Raw genomic sequence first — 21,315 nt, forward strand, 5'->3', positions numbered from 1 at the left:
TATTCATCATCATTGCAAATCCCTCTACAACAGACTGAGTCAGTTTTTCAATGTTCATCGTCAGCCGGGTAATACTGTCCCTGAACTCCCTGTCGGTTGCCTCCATACGCTCCAGTATTTGTGTTTCTAGTTTTAAGTCCTCCTGCGCGAGAGCCAACAGCTGTCCGTTGTTTGGCAATTTTCTTTTAAGTTTTTCTCGTCTGTAACGGGACAAACGCGCACTATGTCTTTCACGGCGAGGGAAACTACCGTGGAGTCTGCCGTGTCCACTTTTTCGTTTCGCGTCCACTGCCTGCCGGTATTTGTGGCAAATCGCCTTGTTTGGCTGCAAAAATGGTCTTGGTTACATCGTCCAATTTGTGCGGGTAGTCCTTACCCAGAGATTCTGCCGCTTGGTTCTGCTGTTTATAGCGGCCGAGGATGTCGTTGTATTTGGTCTGGCACGACTCCCGGTCCACGCTCTCCACTGCTCTGCTGACTTTGTAGTCGCTTGTAACCCGCAGAAGCAGCTCGACTTCATCGTCTGCTTTTTCCAGGGGTTTCCTTTGTATTCCTCGAAGACATTGTTAAAAACTTTCTTTCGCTGTTATTATAGGTACTGCAGTTTTTGATCAATGGAAATAACACAACGCCGCCGCAAAAACGGACATAATCTGGCGGTGTCCTGCGCATGCCCAGTAGGAGGAGATTCGCCCAAATACCCGTTTTAACGTAGACGGAGGTACTTTCAGAATCGCCTGGTGTGGACGCCTATCGTTTTTACGCGAAACTGGCGTTTTCAAAATTATCCAGACTACTGTGGATTCCTGTCAGCTGTTTGTGCGATTGCCGCTTGAGTTTTTCTTCCGTTTTCCCGCGGAACCGAAACTCAGGGCTGACGGCCTGAGGGAAGGGTTTGATTGAAGGACACAGTACTTCCGGTGTGTGGGAACTGCTCGGTGGTGGATGCACATGGTAGGTGAAGAGGGGATGAGTTGATGGTGAAAGAGTTAGGGAGTGAGGAGGAGGAGGAAAGGGAAGGGAGCAAAGGAAGTTAAAGGAGGCCGAAGTGGTCAAAGGAGAGTGAGGAGGAGGCGTGGGGAAGCTTCAAGGTGGGGTGACGAGGGAGGAAGGGATTAGGATGATTTGTTAAGGGGAGAAGTAGGAGAATGAGATGTGTAGATGGGATGGTGGGGGGTGGAGGAAAGAGTAAGGACGGAGTGTTGGAGAATGGGCATTGGAATAGCCGGGGTGGTCAGCTCTGCGCTTGGCAGTGCTGGGGCTGAGACAGATGGAAGGTGCAGGAGATGGAATAACCGGAGTTGGAGTGCTATTAGGGGGCAGTGAGGACAGAAAGGTATTTGTGAGTGGTGCTAGGAATCGGTATCTTAGGCAGATTGGTCCTCTTTAGGTGGGATAGGAAGTAGGCTTCCACCAAACAAGGTTGTGTCACAGACACAGGGTAAAGACTTGAACCTCATTTCTAAAGAAACTTGTTTGCTGGCCCACTGAGTTCATGCCAAACATTTTACCCTCCGTCAGCTGCCCTCCCTGTCCCCAACCCAACTCCCAAAATTTCTTCCACTCATGTACAAATAGCAGGTAATTACCCTACCTACCCACACAATTTGGGGGTTTGTGAGAGAAAACCAGAGCACCCAGAGGGATCCCATGTGGTCATAGAATGGCAGCGTCGGGGATTGGGATTAAACACGGGCACTGGAAAATTGAGACAGCAGTTGTATCGGCTGCGTGACTGTGCTTGTGAACCCTGAGTGTGAAAGTGATGGAGGGCAGTGCTGCGTGATGAAAAACTGCCTGCTTTTCCATTCAGTTACTTTGAAAGGAAGACGATGGAGGAGGTTAAGAAGGCGCACCGACAGAGGCACAGTGGGCCCAAAGCGGCGAGGAAAAAGCAGCGTCGGCTGAAGAATCTGGGCATTGGAGATGAAGCGAGTGCGAGGGAGAGAAATCCGAAGGCTTTCACTGTTCAGTCTGCAGTGCGCATGGCTAAAACCTTCCACAGGTGAGAGCAGGTTTACCGAACACCACCTAGACTGGGTTGCTCATGCTGGTGGTGGGACTGAATTAGACTGTTGCTTCATTTGGTCACCTGAATGCGCGGGGCCTCAAGGGCTCTAATCTCTGGATTACTTTCAGTGTCGTGTGCTGATGAGGAGAAGAACAGGAGAGTAGGCCAAATGAGGAGCTGGTGGGGGAAGTATGGATTCAGGTTCTTGAACCAGTGACATCTCTCCTGGGGGAGAGGTGACCAGCACAAGAGGGACAGGTTGCGCCTGAACTGGGGTGCAGCCAATATCTAGACTAATGCTGTTCGGGAGGTGTTAAACAAATCACTCAGGGGTTGGGGCCCAAAGCAGCAGATTGGCAACTTCGGACATATATAACTGAAAACGGGAGCAATTTGAGGCAATGGAACAGGCAGAGGCAGGATAGGGAACGAGGAAGTTCCAGTTGATTAAACTGCATTTATTCTGACGCATGACACTTCACAAGTTAAGAAGAGGATTCATGGCGTGGATTGGTAACGTAGCACTAGGACATTATAGTCATGCTGAACAAGGTGCAGGTCTGACGGCTCAGCATACCAGCAAATAGGTGTTGCAGACGTGATAGAGGTGCTGGGGAGAGTTGTGTTTCTGATTGAGGATACTGTGGTAGTACCTAGAGGGGATGTTCTTGGAAGACCGTCCAGTGAGGCTGTATGAGTGGAATCCAAAAGTAAGAAAGGAGAGATCACGTTGATGACATCATCCTGTGGGTCGATGAGATTATTCTATAGGCCTCTCCTGCAGTCAGCAGGAATTAAAGAAACAAACATATATGGAGATTGCATCAGTGGTTGTGAGAATTATAGGTGATTTCAACTTCCCTCATTGATTGGGGCTGCCATAGTGCAAAGAGCTTGGATGGGGTGACATTTTTGTTACACGTGGGGCCTGTTTCCGTGCTGTGTTGCTCTGTGATTTGATTATAAAACTCTAGCTAAACTGCTCATGGAGAATAGCATTCATTCTGGTCATTTCATTGTAGAAAGAATGTGGAGACTTTGGAGTGGGTTCAGAAGAGGTTAACCGGGAAGCTGCCTGGATCAAAGGGCTCATGTATAACGAGACATCGACAAACTTGGGTAGTTTTCTCAGCTGTAGACAGTCAATGGGGGGGGGGGGGGGACTGGTTTTTGTGATGTTTTGAACTGTATCCACAACTCTCTCTGAGCCAAGCTGTGATACATCTGGATGTGATGCTTTTTCCGGTGCTTTGATTAAACATCAATAAGGGTCAACAGGGACCTGCCAAATATCTTTAGTCTCCTGAGGAAGTAGAGGTGCTGGTGAGCATCCTTGGCTGTGGCATCTATGTGGTCGGACCAGGACAGGCTGTCGGTGATATTCACTCCTTGGAAGCTTGCATCCCACTTCAGCATTGTTGATGTAAACAGGAACTTGTTGATGTAAACAGGAACACGTGCAGCCCTTAGCCCTGTAGTCAGTGACCAGCTCGTTTGTGTTGCTGACACTGAGGGGAAGATTGTTGTCCTGACACCATGTCACCAAGCTCTCTGACCTTCCTCTACTCTGACTCGTGATTATTTAAGATACAGCCCACTACAGTGATGGCATCTGCAAATGTGTAGAAGAAGCTAGAGCAGAATCTGAGAATCTGGCCAAGCAGTTGAGTGTACAGGGGGCTGAAGATGCAACCTCGTGGGTCATCGGTGTTGAAGGTAATCATGACAGAGTTGTTGCCTATCCTTGTTACAGTCTGTTGGTCAGGAAGTCAAGGATCCAGTTGCAAAGGGAGATTTGAAGGTCAAGTAAGGATAGATCAGTAAATGGTTTGGCGCTATGGCAGGGGATCCCAACCTTTTTGTGCCATGGACTGAGACCGTTGAGCAAAGGGTCCATGGACCCCCAAGTTGGGAACCCCTGCATTAGGGACTGTTGATGAATAGAGGGTGCTTGAAATACAAGTATAGGTCAGGTAGACCTATATCTGACAGTAGACAAGGCATATCGGAAGCATGGTATCGAGTATAGGAACAGTTATGTTTTTTAATTTCATTAAACGGGTAGTTGGCCCATTCCTGGAATTCCTACCTTTCATTAAACCTTTCAGGTAACCTATCAGTTTGTTTCCTCTAAGCAGAAAAGGTGTAATGAGAAAGCTCTGCAAAATTATGAGGTGTAATGGAAGGGTGGATAGTAAGAATCTTTTCCCCATGCTTGGGAGTGTCTAAAACAAAGGCATAGGTATAAGGTGAGATTTCGATGGGATTTGAGGGTATTTTTCCCCCAGAAATTTGTGAAATCCACTGCGTAAGTTGATGATGGGCCCAGGTACTCTTATCTACCTTAATCAATCTCACTTTTCCACCCAAAAGTAGGTAGAGGTAAGGAATGAAGAGAATACGGAAGGAGTGATGGAGAGCCCTTTCAGCAATAGAAAATGGAAAGGCATCTGGGAAGCACTGTTGTAGAAAGTGTAGCCATTAGATCTGTTACGATGGAGCCTGAGATACAGTACTGTGCAAAAATCTTAGGCACATATATATAGCTAGAGTGCCTAAGACTTTTACACAGTGCTGTATTAATTTATGTATTGTACTGTACTGCTACCGCAAAAAAATCAAATTTCACAACGTGATTGATGATAAACCTGATTCTGATATGGGTCTGTATTGTGGATTGAGAGTGGGAAGGGGGCCTTGGATGAAACATCCATAAATACCCTACGCTCATTGATCATCTTCATCACCTCAGAAATCTGTAAGACAATAACCTCCCCTATACAAATCCATGCTGACTATCCCAAATAAGTTTATTCTTTTCCAGATGTGAGTAGATTCTCTCCCTGAGAATCTTCTCCAGTCATCTACCTACTTACTGGCCTAAAATTTCTTCGTTAAACAAAGAAGCAATTTGGAATTGCAGAGGAACTGAGGTCCTTGGTCACTGGATCAGGCATTCAGGACCAGGAAGCTCAAAATGACTGAAATTGTGGGCTGCATCTGATGTGTTGTGGATGCATGTGGCAAAAGACTACAAGAGGAGGAAGGATAGAGCGAAGGTGGAAAGAATGGAGGTATGGTCCAAAATTCAGACAAATGGGACTAGCTTCGATTGGAATTGTGATCAGCATAGACCTTGTGCGCCAAAGAGCCTGTTTCTGTGCTGTATGACTTAACAGTTCTTTTGTGGAGGAAGAGCAGGCTGAGAGTATAGATCTGACGACCCAAGGTAGAACTGAGCAGTGCTTGATTTGGGGATCATTTGTCCAGAGGCTGGTGAAAGGAATTTTCCCAAGGGAATTAGCTCAATGAACTGTCTGGGACTCCACAGCCTTGTATTCAGTGGGAGCCCATGCAGATGTAGTATGGAGAGCATTTTGACTGGTTGCATCACCATCTGACGTGGAGGCTCCAGTGTGCAGGTTTGAGAAAAAGCTGCAGAAAGTTGTAGACTTAGCCATCTCCATTATGGGTGCTTGCATCCCCACCATTGAGAACATCTTCAAAATGTGCCTCATTAAGGACCTTCACCATCCAGGACATTCCCTCTCCCCCCTCAGGGAGGAGACACATGAGCCTGAGAGTACACGCTCAACATTTTAGGAACAGGTTCTTCCCCTCTGCCGTTGGATTTCTGAGTGGTACATGAACCGTGAAAACTACCTCACTAGTTTGCTCTCTTTTCACACTATTTGTTTATTTTTATATATTTGTTGTAATGTAGTATTTTATATACTGCACTGTACTGCTGCCGTAAAAATAAATTGTTTAGACTATTATAGACTTCATAACTCTGTAATTAGCCAAAATAACACGGGGCTTAACAATGGGCAGTATTTTAAAACTCAGCAACTGAGGTCTAAGAAATTAATGAAGAAGGAGGGGACAGAATGTGAGAGCAAATAAGGGAAGCCTTCATAGAAGAGGAAATACTTGAAAATGGAGGATCTAATGCGAATAATGAAGTGGTGGAAGATCTTGAGGTTGCAGGCCAGTGTATTTTAAGAAACTGTAACAGCTGACTGTAGAGATACTGGATGCAATGGTTATCTTCCAAAATTCCTAGATTGTGGAAGCATTCCTGCAGATCTGAGGAAAGGATAACAGAGAGAATATATGCTTGGCGTTGGAGGAACACGAAACAAAGTTTATTGTCGTGTGCACAAATACTTGCATGCACAGTTGCAATGAAAAACTTACAGCAGTATCAGAGGTGCATCATCATTTATTCTCTGCTTTGTGTCAATATTCATAAAGGAGAAGGACGTATTAGGATAGTGAGATCAGTTTGGCTGCAAACTTGCTGAAAGATGGCACATAGCTGCCTCATACTCTCATGGAAATAGTCTATTGAAGCTGAGGCTTTTATGGCTCAATCGGTTAAAAATTATTTCTGGGTGTTTGGTGTTAAGGGAAACCAGATGGGTAGATGCACTTAAGGTATAGGGAAACTGATCTAAAATTCTGGGGGTCTGAGTTTACTACTTATAATATAATAAGCAATCTTGACAGTAATTAATCATAAATTGGAAAGTGGAAGCGTAATTATAATAAGCAATTTAATTTAATCCTATGGTTAACAGAGCACAAGACTTGAAAACTAAAAAGCACCATATCCCTGTGGTTGACCGGACACCGTTGGAGCCTCCACCCATTGTAGTTGTTGTCATGGGACCCCCGAAGGTGGGAAAGAGTACTTTAATCCGGTGTCTAATTCAAAACTTCACCAAACAAAAATTAACGGAGATCAGGGGTCCAGTCACTATAATTGCAGGTAAGTCTGTAAGCTGTGAATAATGCTTAAGTTGATTTGAATTGTGTCAAAGGAAAACACGAAGGTAGATAAATGATGATATGCCTCAATGCTGTCATTGCCTTCTCTTTTAGGACATCACTGTTTTCTTCCCCGAGTTCCTCAGCTTCCATGCGCTTCTCCATGATTAATGCAGAGTGGTACTTGCGTGTTCTTTCACTAGTTACCATAGGTATAGGAGCAGGGTCAGCTCATCAAGCCTGCTCTGCCTTTCAGCATGGCTGTTTTTAACCCCTTATCCCATAACCCTTAATAGCCTTGCAAATCAAAAATCTATCAATTTCTGCCTTAAATACACCCAACAATGAACCTCCACAACCCTCTGTGAAGATGAATTCCATAGACTCACCATCCTCTATGAAGAAACGATCTTCTTTTAAAGGGATCGCCCTTTATTCTGAAACGGTGCCCTCAGATGTTAGACTCTCCTACTAATGGACACATCCTCTCCTTCTGATTTTAATATACTTATAGCATCACTAGGGAGTCTACTATATTTACCTGCCAAGGATATCTCGTCCCTGTTTTGCTCTCCTGATATCCTTCATAAGCATGCACATATGTCCCTTGAACTCTGCAAAGCACTTGCTGGGTTCCAGCTGCTGAATGTGACAATTGCCTCCTTTCCCTGACTAGATCTTCAATATCCATTGTCAACCTGGGTTTCCTAATACTGCCAGCATTGCCCTTCACTCTAACCAAGAACTTGTTAACTTTGAACTTTTCCTATCTCACTTTTAAAAGCCTTCCACTTACCAGATTTCTCTTTCCCTCTCTTAATCAACCTTTGCAAGACCCTGTCTAATGCCATCACAATTAACCTGGCCCATTTTGGGTCTTTAGTGTGTACCAGTTATCTTTTTTTGTAACTACTTTCTCAGTAGTAGCATTAATGTCATTCTTCTCAAAGTGCACCCCCACCATTCTTGTTTTGTGGGTAGCACCTGATGAGCTGGGGCAGAGGATCTACTCAAATATATTTTGAATTAATCCTTTCTCTTTTTTTCTCATTTGCCTCATTTGTCTGGTATTTATACACAGCCTCTAGTGCAGGGGTTCCCAACCTTTTTAATGCCATGGACCCTGCAATTAACAGAGGGATCTGTGGACCCCAGGCTGGGAACCCCTGCCCTAGTGTAAGGAACCTCTCCAGCGACTCTGATATTTCCTGATAGTCAATTTGCAGGTGAACTGCTTCATTGATTTCTTACCTATCAGTCCATCTGTGTAGAAACAGCATTTGTTGGATTTCCTTTTGCATACTCTTTAGTTTAATGTACAAAATTATATGTTTGGTTTTCAATAGGTAAGAAGCGCCGTCTTTCAATTATTGAGTGTGGAAACGATATCAACTCAATGATCGACTTGGCCAAAGTGGCTGATTTGGTGAGGAATAACTTCTGGTTTAGTTTAAGAGAAATAAAAACTCATTATTTCAGTTAAGCATTGCTTGGGGAAGAAATTTAATGCTATTTCCAAATGGCATAGACGACAACCTTTTAAATGTGGTAAAATGTTCTAGGTCCTACGACACCACTGTTCTCGGTTGACAGTTAATGTTGATCAAAAATTAGTTATTTGGAATATTGATGCGAAAGAGGTGATGAGCAGAGGGTTTTAGGAAGCGAGCTCAAGTTTTGGTCTGGACTATTGAAGGCATCACAGGGGTGGTGGAGTGAAATTTGGTTTGAAATTACAAATTTTAAACTGGGACGTTGTTGGATCAGAAGTCAAGTGAGGTTTGCAAATGCTGGAGTGATGAAACGTGGGCAGCATTTTTTTGGATAGGTTATAATTTATGTAGAGTGTTAGTTGGGAATTTCACTTAGACCTGTTGTACATATCTTGTTAAATGAACATTGAATTAGAGCCCATAGAATGGGCGCCACGATAGTGTAGCAGTTAGTGCGACACTGTTCCAGCTCGGGGTGTCAGAAATCGGAGTTCAATCCCAGTGTTCTCGGTAAGGCGTCTCTGTACATTTTCCCTGTGGATTGCCGTAGGTTTTCTCTGGGTCCTCCATTTTCGTCCCACAGTCCAAAGATGTACCAGGTAGGTTTATTGGTCAATGCAAATCGTCCCATGATTAGATTTGGGTTATATCAGGGTTGTCTGCGGGTTGCAGGGCAGTGCAGCTAAAAGGGCCGGAAGGGCCAAATCTGCACTGTATTGATAAATAAGTACTTTAGGGAGACACCTTTCAGTTGCTGTTTTACACGGTGGTTGATGTCTGAAATGTGTTGCCAGTAAAGTGAAATCAGGTACAGTCACTATGTTTCAGAGGCACTTGGACAGCCTCTTAAATAGACAAGGCATAGAAGAATACTGTCCGAACGTAGGCACTGGGCCTGTTTCTGTGTTGTACAACTCTAGGCCTCTGACTCAATGTAGTATGAAATGAAAACTCTTCTAAGCTTAAACATAGTCTGTAATAGGATAAGGCATGTCAGCGATCATTTTGGGCACTTCCACTCAGCAGTGTCAGGTAAAATTCAGTGCTTAAAATGATGGGCAGCACGGTGACATAATGGTTAGCCCAATGCTATTACTGCCCCAGTTCAATTCCTGATGCTATCTGTAAGGAGCATGCATGTTCTGCCTATAAATGTGTGGGTTTCCTCCAGGTTTTCCGGTTTCCTCCCACGTTCCAAAAATCTACAGTTAGGGTTAGTGAGTTGTTGGCATGCTATGTTGGCGCCGGATCATGGTGACACTTGCAGGCTACCGAGCACAATACTCGCTGATTTGATTTGACACAAACTTCTCTATGTACTTTTGACAAATAACTCTAATCCTTGGGTTCCCTGGTGGTCTAGTGATTAAGGATTTGGCACTTTAACCGCACCAGCCTGGGTACAATTTCCAGTCAGGAGTATTGTCTGGGTGCCGTGGTAGTGTAACGGTTAACGCGATGTTGTTATAGCTCGAGGTATTCCGGGGTTCAGGGTTCAATTCCAGCGCTGCTCTGTAAGGGATCTCTGTATGTACTCCCTGTGGAATGCATGGGTTTCTTCCAGATCTTCCGGTTTCCTTCCACAGTGCAAAGACGTGCAGGGTAGGTTAATTGGTAAATTGTAAATTGTTCCATTATTAGGTTAGGGTTAATCAGGTTTGTTGGTGGGGGTGGCGTGGCTCGAAGGGCCAGAAGGACCTACTCCATGTTGTTTCGCTGAACAAATAAAAAACGCTGTTATAAGGATGGTTTTTGAAGCTGTGGCGAAGCATTTTGCTCTATCACCCTTGTAACTGAGGGTGAAAACCTGAAACATTTGATTCCTCACCTTGATTAGAAGTTTATGAATGTTAGCTGGGTTAACAAAATTTTTGATTAATTAATGGAACACATTGTGTCTAACTAAAGGTTTTACTTGTGGTAAAGTGATAGGATAGCCACTCCAACTGTTTTTTTTCTTCTTCAGGTTTTAATGCTGACTGATGCTAGCTTTGGGTTTGAGATGGAGACTTTTGAATTCCTAAACATCTGTCAAGTTCATGGTTTTCCCAAAATCATGGGTGTGCTCACCCACTTGGATGCCATTAAAAACAACAAGCAGTTAAAGAAGACAAAGAAAAGATTAAAGCATCGGTTCTGGACTGAGGTCTACCAGGTATGAGCCAAGGGGGGCAAATCGGATTGGACTTAACAACACCGACCAGGAACCTTACATTCACTGTCCCAAAACGCAATTACCCTCCATTTGCCATTCCTCAGCCCAATTATCTGGCTGATCAAGATCCCCCTGTAATTTTTATGACCTTTACTGTCTACGATACCACCTGTTTCAGTGTCATCCTCACTAACCATGCCTTGTACGTTCACATCCAATCGATTCTATAAATTACAAACAACATATGTTCTAGCTCCAACTCCTGTGGTCCACACAGGTCACAGACCTCCAGTCCAAGAAACAACCCTCAACCATCACTACTTCCTACCCTCAAGTCAATTGTGTATCCAATTAATCAACTGTCCATAAATCCCATGCAGTCTTACCTTGTAGACCATATTCCACGAAGCACCTAGTCAAAGGCCTTGGTAAGGTCCATACAGGCAACGTATGCTGCCCTACCCTCTTTTATCCTCTTTGGAAACTTTTAAGAGATTTGTCAGACTGGATTCCCCATACATAAAGCTGTGCTGACTATTCCTTTAATTCCCTCCATCATCTTTACCCACTGATGTCTGATTCACTGGCCTTTTGTTCCCTGGTTTATCTTTGCCCTCCTAAAATAACTGTACAACATTAACCATCCTCCAGTCTTCTAGAGTTTCACCTGTGGCTAAAGATGAAGCAAGTACCTCTGTATGAGTTTCCACATTTTCTTCCTCACTTCCCACAAGGTCTGAGTATGTACTCTGTCAGTCCGTGGAGATTTATTCACCTGAGTGTGCTTTCAGGCCACCGATTATCTTCTTTCCACTAATTAATTTGTGCCATTGGTAAATGCAGCAAGTGGCTTACATTATATATGGATTAAAGAGCTATATAATTAATTCTCTTGCAATTGTCAGTGATGAAACAGAGACCAGCATCATCATCTGTATTTTCCAGGGTGCAAAGCTCTTCTATTTGTCAGGAATGGTGCACGGACAGTATCAGAAACAGGAGATTCACAACTTGGGCCGATTTATCTCTGTGATGAAGTTTCGGCCACTGATGTGGCAAATGGCACATCCTTACATCTTGGCTGACAGGTGGGGACAAATTGCTTGGACTTTCTTTCAAATCTAGATAAAGTTGAGGGCATAGTAAAGAGGGACTATCAGAATTGAAATGAGGTAATTAAGTAACGGACAGTTATTTTTGGGTAGGGGTGCACTTGGGCTCTGGAACAATAACAGGAATTGGGAGATGAGACTGGAATAGAGTGTCGAGCAATAACAGGACACTGGAGGAACTTGGTGGGTCAGGCAGAATCTGTTGGTGGGGAATGAACAATGGGCGTTTTGGGTCAAGACATTTTGTCTGTACAGGAATATAATGTGTCGGAAAATGATGGAGCTCCTCCCTTCCTCCCTTGGTTAAATTTGAATTCCTGTATTCCTTTGCCCAGTTTGTCGTTATTTTTACGGCACTGCTCCTGTAAATGATCTTTCTCCTTTATTTCTTCAAATTGAACCAATATGTTACAGGTAGTACTTTACCAAGCTCAGTGCTTTAAGCAATTGACTAAGAGTTCAGTTAAAAAAGGATCTAGTGCTTTCCTGGCGTATATGATGAATAAACTCTTCTAGGGCTTCCAGCCGGGTGCAGGTTTCGATTATAACCGACGTTCCGATGACAGACTCTGCCATCTTCATCTGAAGCCCTAGAAGAGTGTATACATAAGAATTCAGTTGTTGGAACACAGGGTGAATTCAAGGACTATGCATTGCTGGACCCACCATGACAACAGAGTAGTCCCAGTGGAGTTGGTGGCTAAGGATGAAATTTTGTGGAGCATCAGTGATTAGACAGATGTGTGGCTGCCTGCCCTTACTGATTGCAGTCCATTAGTCATGAATTCATGGATCTAGTTGCATAGGGAGGCATTGACTCCCAGATTCCAGAATTTTGTGATGAATTTGCTTGGAATAATAGTATTTAAGTCAGAACTGTAGTCTGATGTAGGTGTCTTTGGAATATAAAACATTACAAGCCCTTTGGCCCACAATGTTGTGCTGACCTTTTCAACCATCTCTGAGATCAATCTAACCCTTCCTAAGCAGTCGCCGAGACATCAACCGTCTCAACTTCACCACTCCTCTCTCCTGTTCCAACCTCACTCCCTCTGAACGCACTGCCCTCCACTCTCTCTGCACTAATCCCAACCTCACCATCAAACCCACTGACAAAGGTGGTGCTGTAATAGTCTGGCGGACGGACCTCTACCTCACTGAGGCCAAACAGCAGCTCTCTGACACCTCCTCTTACTTACCCTGGAACAGGACCCCACCCAAAAACATCAAACCATTGTCTCCCGCACCATCACCGCCCTTATCAACTCTGGAGACCTCCCATCCTCAGCCGCTAAACTCATTATTCCCACAACCCGTACCGCTGGGTTTTACCTCCTCCCAAAGATACTGTCCCTGACTGTACCGGTAGACCCATAGTTTCTGCCTGCTCCTGTCCCACCAAACTTGTATCTGCCTACCTGGACCCCATTTTGCCACCCATAGTTCAGTCCCTCCCCACCTACATCCGGGATACAACCCATGCCCTCTACCTCTTCAATAATTTCCAGTTCCCCGGTCCCAACCGCTTCATTTTTACAATGGATCTCCAATCTTTGTACATCTCCATTCCCCATCAAAAAAGGCCTCAAAGCCCTCTGCTGCTTTCTGGATAATAGATCTCACCAGTTCCCCACCACCACTACCCTCCTCCGGTTGGCGGAACTGGTTCTCACACTTAACAACTTCTCTTTTGGCTCTTCCCACTTAGAACATAGAACAATGGAGCACACAGTACATGAGCAGTACAACACCGTAGTAGTTAACAGGGTTTGATTCCTGCTGCTCTTCCCACTTTCTTCAGACTAAGGGTGTAGCTATGGGAACTTGCATGGGCCCCAGCTATGCCTGCCTCTTCGTTGGGTATGTGGAACAGTCCGTGCTCCAAACCTATTCTGGTACTGCTCCCCAACTTTTCCTTCGGTACATTGACGACTACATTGGTGCTGCTTCCTGCACCCATGCTGAGCTCGTCAATTTCATCGACTTTACTTCAAACTTCCACCCAGCCCTCAAATTCACTTGGTCTATCTCGGACACTTCTCTCCCTTCCTCGATCTCTCGGTCTCCATCTCTGGAGACAGACTGTCCACTGACATCTTCTACAAGCCCACTGACTCTCATAACTACCTCGACTATACCTCTTCCCACCCTGCCACATGCAAAAATGCCATTCCCTATTCCCAGTTCCTCCGTCTCCGCCGCATCTGCTCCCAGGATGAGGCTTTCCGTTACAGGACATCTCAAATGTCCTCTTTCTTTAAGGATCATGGTTTCCCTTCTACCGTCATCAATGATGCCCTCACCCGCATCTCCTCCATTTCCCGCGCTTTGGCCTTCACCCCATCCTCCTGCCACCACAATAGGGACAGAGTTCCCCTTGTCCTCACCTACCACCCCACCAGCCTCCGGATCCAGCACATTATCCTCCGCAACTTCTGCCACCTTCAACAGGACCCCACCACTAAGCACATCTTTCCCTCTCCACCCCTCTCCGCTTTCCGCAGGGATTGGTCCCTCTGCGACTCCCTTATCCACACATCCCCCCCCATGGATCTCCCACCCGGCACTTATCCCTGTAAGCGTAAGTGCTACACCTGTCCCTACACCTCCTCTCTTGCCACCATTCAGGGCCCCAAACAGTCCTTCCAGGTGAGGCAACACTTCACTTGTGAGTCTGTTGGGGTCATCTATTGCATCAGGTGCTCCCAGTGCGGCCTCCTCTACATTGGTGAAACCCGACGCAGATTGGGGGACCGCTTGGTCGAGCACCTTCGCTCTGTCCGCCACAACAGACAGGATCTCCCAGTAGCCACCCACTTCAACTCTGCTTCCCATTCAGATATGCCCATACATGGCCTCCTCTACTGCCATGATGAGGCTAAACTCAGGTTGGAGGAGCAACACTTCATATACCATCTAGGTAGTCTCCAGCCCCTTGGTATGAACATAGAATTCTCCAACTTCCGGTAATTCCCTTCCCCTCCCTTCCTCTATCCTTATTTCACTCTGCCCCCTCCCCCAGCTGCCTATCACTTTCCTCATGGTTCCACCTCCTTCTACTAACCAGTTTTCCCCTATTCCTCCTTCATCTTTCCTGCCTATCACCTCCCTGCTTCCCCTCCCTCACCCCTTTATCGTTCCCCTTACTGGTTTTTCACCTGGAACCTACCAGCCTTCTCCTTCCCACTGCCCCCCCACCTTCTTTATAGGGCCTCTGCCCCTTCCCTCTTCAGTCCTGACGAAGGGTTCGGGCCCGAAACGTCGACTCATCATTTCCACGGATGCTGCCCGACCTGCTGAGTTCCTCCAGCGTGTTGTGAGTGTTGCTTTGGTCCCAGCATCTGCAGAGTATTTTGTGTTTAGAAGAGAGTGAATATCCCAGATCATACATGGTTTTTGGTTTGGGAACACCTGGATTATCCTCTTTAGTACACAGTCTTCAACACTTCTGTTAAAATCCTTACAGTAGTGACATACTTACATCAGCTGGTAGCTAAGTCTTTGAACATGGACCAGTCTACTGACTCAAAGCTGTTGCAGTAAAGTTCATCAGTTTCTTCAGACTGGCACTGTACGACTTCCTGTACTGGAGTCTCCTGTTTCAGCTTGTTTGTGTTCGTGGATTAGGAGCACAGGCTGGTGGTTTAATGTACCAAAGTGTGGATGGGAGATTGATTTGTAGGCATCTTTGATGTTTGCACAGCAATTGTCGAGGGTGTTTGGGCCTATGTTGGGACAGGAGACATGAGACAGGGCAGGTAGGACAAGTCAGGGTTTTACAGTACAGAAGGAAGCTGGAGGTGGGATATGACTAGATAGTGGGCTGAATTATAAACTATTCAGTCCAGTGCTCTTGACTTTGGTATGCAAACATGTAAGCAAATGCTTACAACCGTATTGCATGCAAATGGTTTGTTTATCTATGATTTAGAACATAGAACAATGGAGCACACAGTACATGAGCAGTACAACAGTGCAGTGGTTAACAGGGTTTGATTCCTGCTGCTCTCTTAAAGGACATTCTCTCTGTAACCACGCGAGAGTCCTCCTACATTCTAAAGGTGCATGGTTCGGGTTAGTAGGCCATAGGCAGGCTATATTGGTGCTGGATTCATGACAACACTTACAGGTTGGCCAGTGGAATCCTCGCTGATTTGATTTGATTTGATTTGATGTAAATGTCACATTTCAGTGTATGTTTCAATGTACATGTGACAAATAAAGCTAATCTTTACAGGAACAAGTCCTTCAGCCCACAATGTTATAAAACCATAAGCTATAGGAGCAGAATAGGGCACTTGGCTCATCTTCTCCACCATTCCATCATAGCTGATATATTAACCCTCTCAACCCCATTCTCCTGCCTCCTCTCCATACCCTTTGATGCCCTGATTAATCAAGAACCTATCAACCTCTGCTTTATATATTGAATTGACTTTATTTCTTACATCCTTCACACATGAGTAAAAATCTTTGCATTACATCTCCCTCTAAATGTGCAATGTGCAATTTATAGTATGCTGAATGACTTGCCCTCCACAGCTGTCCATTGCAATGAATTCCACAGATTCTCCAACTCTGGTTAAAGAGATTCTGCCTCATCTCCATTCGAATCTATTCTGAGGCTATGCCTTCTGGTCTTAGACTCGCTCACTATAGGAAACATCCTCTCCACGTCTACTCTGTCTAAGGCCTTTTAATGTTAAATTGGTTTCAATAAGGTCCTTCCTCGTTCTTATAAACTCCAGCGAGTACGGACCTCGCGCCAAGAAACGCTAATCATATGTTAACCCTTTTATTCTCACAGTCATTCTTGTGAATCTTTTCTGGACCCTCTCTAATGCCAGCACATCTTTTCTTAGATACTGCCCACCATATTCGTGCGGTCTGACCAATGCCTTTTTAAGCCTCAGCATTACATCCTTTCTCTTTTATCTAGTCTCCTCAAAATGAATGCTAACATTGCATTTGCCTTCCTTACCACTGACTCAACCTGCAAATTAATCTTTAGGGAATCCTACACAAGGACTCCCAAGTCCCTTTGCAATTCTGATTTTTGAACTTTCTTTCCAATTATGCTTTTATTCCTTCTATCAAAATGCATGACCGTACACTTCATAACATTGTATTCCATCTGTCATTTCTTTGGCCATTCTCGCGTTTGAAGTCCTTCTGCAGACTCCCTGCTTTTTCAACACTACCTGCCCCTCCACTTATCTTTGTATCATCTGCCGACTTCGCCACAAAGCTATGAATTCCATCATCCAAATCATTGACATATAAGATGAAAAGAAGCTGTTCCAATACCAACCCCTACTGAATACTTCTAGTCACTGGCAGCCAACCATAGTAGGCCCCCATTATTCCTATTCTTTGCCTCCTGCCAGTCAGCCAATCTTCTGTCCATAACAATAACTTTCCTGTAATTCCATAGGCTCTTGTCAAGTAGCCTCATGTGTACCATCTTTACAAAGGCCTTCTGAAAATCGAAGTAAACAACATCTACTGGCTCTCCTTTGTCTATCCTCCCTGTTATTTCCTCAAAGAATTCCAACATGGAGCTTAGAAAAGTAGAGGGCTGGATTTGTCAGGCAAGGTATTCCTCTGAGAAAACCATGCGGACTTTGACCTACTTTGTCATGCACTTCCAGGTACCATGATTCTTCATCCTTAACCATGGACTCCAACATCTTAACCATTGAAGTTAGGCAACCTAGTCTGTAATTTTCTTTCTTTTGCCTACTTCCCTATTTAAGGAGTGGAGTGACATTTGCAATTTCCTAGTCCTCTGGAACCATTCCAGAACCTAGTGATAGAACATATAATATAGAAATTTACAACAAAGTACAGGCTCTTCGGCCCACAATGTTGTGTTGACCATGTAAACTATTCTAGAGACTGCCTAGAACTTCCCTACCGCATAGCCCTCTATTTTTAAGCTCCATGTACCTATCAAAGAGGCTCTTAAAAGACCCTATTGTATCTGCTTCCACCACCACTGCCAGCAGTGCATTCCCCGCACTCACCACCATCTGTGTGAAAGCTTACCCCTGACATCCCCTCAGTGCCTATTTGATAGTTGAAAGATCAGTACTAGTGCATCCACAATCTCTTCAGCTACCTCTTTCAGAACACTTGGATGTAGTCCATCTGGTCCAGGTGACTTATCTACCTTCAGACCTTTCAGCTTCCCAAGCACCTTCTCCTTTGTAGTAGCAGCAGCTACAGTCATTTCTGCCCCCAACACACTTGAAGTTCTAGCATACTGCTAATGTCTTACACAGTGAAGACTGTCGCAAAATAATTAGGTTCATCTGCCATATTTTTTGGCTGCATTACTACCTCTCCAGAATCATTTTCCAGCTGTCCAATATCCACTCTTGCCTCTCTTTTACTTTTTGTATATCTGAAAAAAACTTGATATTCTCTTTGATATTTTTGGCTAGCTTATCTCCATATTTAATCTTTTCTCCTTATGTTTTTTTTTTAGTTACCTTCTGTTGGTTTTTAAAAGCTTCCCACTAATGTTTGCTATATACATGCCCTCTGTTTTGCTTTTATGCTGTCTTTAACTTGCCCAGTCAGCCACAGTTGTGTCATCCTTCCTTTAGAATACTACTTCATCTTTGGGATATATCTATCCTGCGCCTTCTGAATTGCCCCCAGAAACTCCAGCCATTGCTATTCAATCACCCTTGCTAGTGTCTCTTCCAATCAACTTTGGCCAGCTCCTCTCTCATCTCTCTGTAATTCCCTTTATTTCACTGTAATACTGATATATCTGACTTCATCTTCTCCTTCTCAAATTGCAGGGTGAATTCTATCATATTATGATCATTGACTTTGGAGGGTTTCTTTACCTTTGGCTCCCTAATCAATTCTTGATTACTGCACAGCACCCAATCTAGAATTCCTTTCCCCAAGTGAGCTCAACCACAGACTGCTCTTAAGAAAAATCTTATTGCTATTATGCAAACTCCTTTTTTTGGGATCCAGCACCAACCTGATTTTTCCAACCTTCCTGCATATTGAAATCCCCCATTAACTATTGTAACATTGCCCTGATTACATGCCTCTTCTATCTCCTGTTGTAATTTATATCCCACAATCTTGGCTACTATTCGGGGGCCTCTGTATAACTTCCATCAAGGTCTTTTTAACCTTTGTAGTTTCTTAACTCTACCCACAAGGATTCCACATCTTCTGATCCTATGTCTCCTCTCTCTAAGCACTTGATTTCATTTTTTTACCGACAGAGCCACCCCACCACCTCTGCCCTGCCTGCCCTTTCAGTACAAGGCGTATCCTTGGATCAAACTAATTAAAGTTGTTATCAAATAGTCAGCTAAACTAACCCCTTCTACCTACATAATATCCACATCCTTCCATTTGCTACATATTTGTGTGCCTATCTAAGAGCTTCTTGAATGTCCCTATCGTATTTGCCTCTACCACCACCTCAGATAGAGGATTCCAGGCACCAACCATTCTGTGTAAAACAAAAACTTGCCCCATGAGCTTACCCCCTCTTACCTAAAATGTATGCCCTCTGGTCTGAGACATTTTAACTCTGGGGGGTTGGTGGGGGGGAAGATACTGTCTATCTACTCAATCTATGCCTCTCTTAATCCTATAATCCTTTATCCCCTTTGTCTCTGCCACGCCAGAGTAAAGAGCCCAGGTTTGTCCAATCTCATATAGCAGATGCCCTCTAATCCAGTCAACGTCGTGGTAAGCCTTTTAAACACCTTCAAAAAGCCTTCACATCCTTGCTATAATCAGGCAACCAGAGTTGAATGCAATATAGCAGATGCAGCATACCTAGTTTTATAAAGCTGAAAGCATAGCTTCCCGAATCTGGAACTCCTTTCCTTGACCAATAAAGGCAAGCATGCCATATGCCTCTGTTACTGCCCTTACAAGCTGTGTAGTCACTTTCAGGAAATATGGTACATTCCAGATGGTCCCTCTGTGTAAATGTATGGTGTATTCCAGGTAGTGCATCTTTGTGAAGCCCCACAGATGAAACCTACTCACAACTTTGTGACAGTTACAGTATTCTAGATTGACAGTTCCAAAGGATCCTTGTCACTTCAGTAATATACTGACTATCTGCACAACCCTAACAGACATTTCAAACATGCCAGAACATGACCATTGCACAGAGAAGTTTTTTCAAATGAGAAAATCGTATTATTTCAGAATGGAAGATCTGACCAACCCGGAGGATGTACGAGTAAATCAGAAGTGCGACCGTAGAATTTCAATGTATGGGTACCTACGTGGGACATATCTCAAAGCCAACAGTCAAGTGCATGTACCTGGTAATGTATTACTCAAAAGAGGTTTTATGTAGGGTTTTTGCAGCTCCTTACAGACTGTGTTCGGGAACAGGTGTTTCAGCTAAATAACTTTCAGCTCATACAGGATGTTGAGGAAGAGACAGAAAAGATTTACAGGGAAATAAGTTGCAGCAGGCAAGTACCTGAGTGACTATCAGGAGAGGGAAAGGGAATGAGCAGACAGTGCAGAGTATCCCATGGCCATTCCCCTCAATAACAAGTATACCACATTGGATACATCTGGGGGTGGGGGGGTCTACCAGGGAATGCTGCAGCAACCAGGTCTCTGGTTCTGTGGCTCAGAAAGAAAGAGTGGAGAAGAGGAGTGCAGTGGTGATGGGGATTCAGTAGTACACGGAGGATGTCACTGTGATGAAAACCTTCACCACACGTGGTTATAAAAAGCCATGGATGACAACAGAGGTGCGTTCACCACTGAAGGCTCGTGACACAGCCTACAGATCGGGGGACAGGAGTGCGCTTCGCTCAGCCAGGTCTGCGCTTTCACTAGGGATCAGGAAAGCGAAAAGGGCCTACGCAGGCAAAATACATGGACACTTCTGTGACACAGGTGACACCAGACGGATGTGGCAGGGAATTAAAGCTCTGACAGACTACAAGATCAGGCAGAAAACTGATGACAGCGACTCCTCTCTACCAGACAGGCTTAACAATTTCTTTGCCTGCTTCGAAGCATCAAATACTACAGCAAGGGGGAGAGCCAGTCCCTTTTTACCGTCTGACCAGCCGGCTCCAATCACTGATCCAGAGCAAACACGGAGGACACTTGCCAGGGTCAACCCACGAAAAGCGGGAGGTCCCAACAACATCCCTGGACATGTGCTCAAGGAATGTGCTGATGTATTAGCAGATGTCCTGACAGACATTTTCAACATCTCCCTTAGTCGAGCTATTGCCCAGATGCTTCAAAACCTCCATAATCATCCCTGTAGCAAAGAAATCAGTTGTAGCCTGTCTGAATGATTACCGTCCCGTTGCCCTGACCCCCATAGTGATGAAATGTTTTGAACGGCTTGTCAAGCCTCATATCACAGCCAGCCTCCCCTCATCACTGGATCCTCTACAGTTTGCTTATCGTCCAAATCGCTCTGCAGAGGACACAATATCCACCACACTGCACACAGTTCTCTCTCACTTGGACAACAAAGACACTTATGCCAGAATCCTGTACATTGATTTCAGTTCAGCGTTCAATACCATCATCCCGCAGAGACTAGTAGAGAAACTGTCACTGCTTGGCCTTAGCACTGCCATGTGTCACTGGATTCTAGACTTCTTGACAGAGAGACCACAGTCAGTCTGTGTTGGCAGGAACATCTCTGACTCCATCACACTGAGCACTGGATCCCCACAAGGCTGTGTGCTTAGCCCATTGCTGTTTACACTGCTAACACATGACTGTGCAGCC

General features: G+C 44.7%; 1 protein-coding gene across 2 annotated transcripts in view; it reads left to right on the forward strand.

Moving 5' to 3' along the window:
* Nucleotides 1–690: 690 nt before the first annotated feature.
* bms1 (BMS1 ribosome biogenesis factor) overlaps nucleotides 691–21,315 on the forward strand; it is an 88,122-nt gene continuing 67,497 nt past the window's right edge. The window contains exons 1-7 of one of the 2 annotated variants that reach the window (XM_072282375.1): nucleotides 691–954; nucleotides 1,814–2,005; nucleotides 6,595–6,785; nucleotides 8,131–8,210; nucleotides 10,244–10,432; nucleotides 11,378–11,520; nucleotides 19,747–19,868. In XM_072282375.1, coding sequence (XP_072138476.1) covers nucleotides 1,833–2,005; nucleotides 6,595–6,785; nucleotides 8,131–8,210; nucleotides 10,244–10,432; nucleotides 11,378–11,520; nucleotides 19,747–19,868 — 898 coding nt within the window. In that variant the 5' untranslated portion in view covers nucleotides 691–954; nucleotides 1,814–1,832. Of the gene's footprint in view, nucleotides 955–1,813; nucleotides 2,006–6,594; nucleotides 6,786–8,130; nucleotides 8,211–10,243; nucleotides 10,433–11,377; nucleotides 11,521–19,746; nucleotides 19,869–21,315 lie in introns of those variants that run through there. The other variant, XM_072282376.1, reaches the window with a different exon arrangement.

Source organism: Mobula birostris, chromosome 18, assembly GCF_030028105.1.
Source record: "Mobula birostris isolate sMobBir1 chromosome 18, sMobBir1.hap1, whole genome shotgun sequence".
NCBI classification, from domain to species: Eukaryota; Metazoa; Chordata; class Chondrichthyes; order Myliobatiformes; family Myliobatidae; genus Mobula; species Mobula birostris.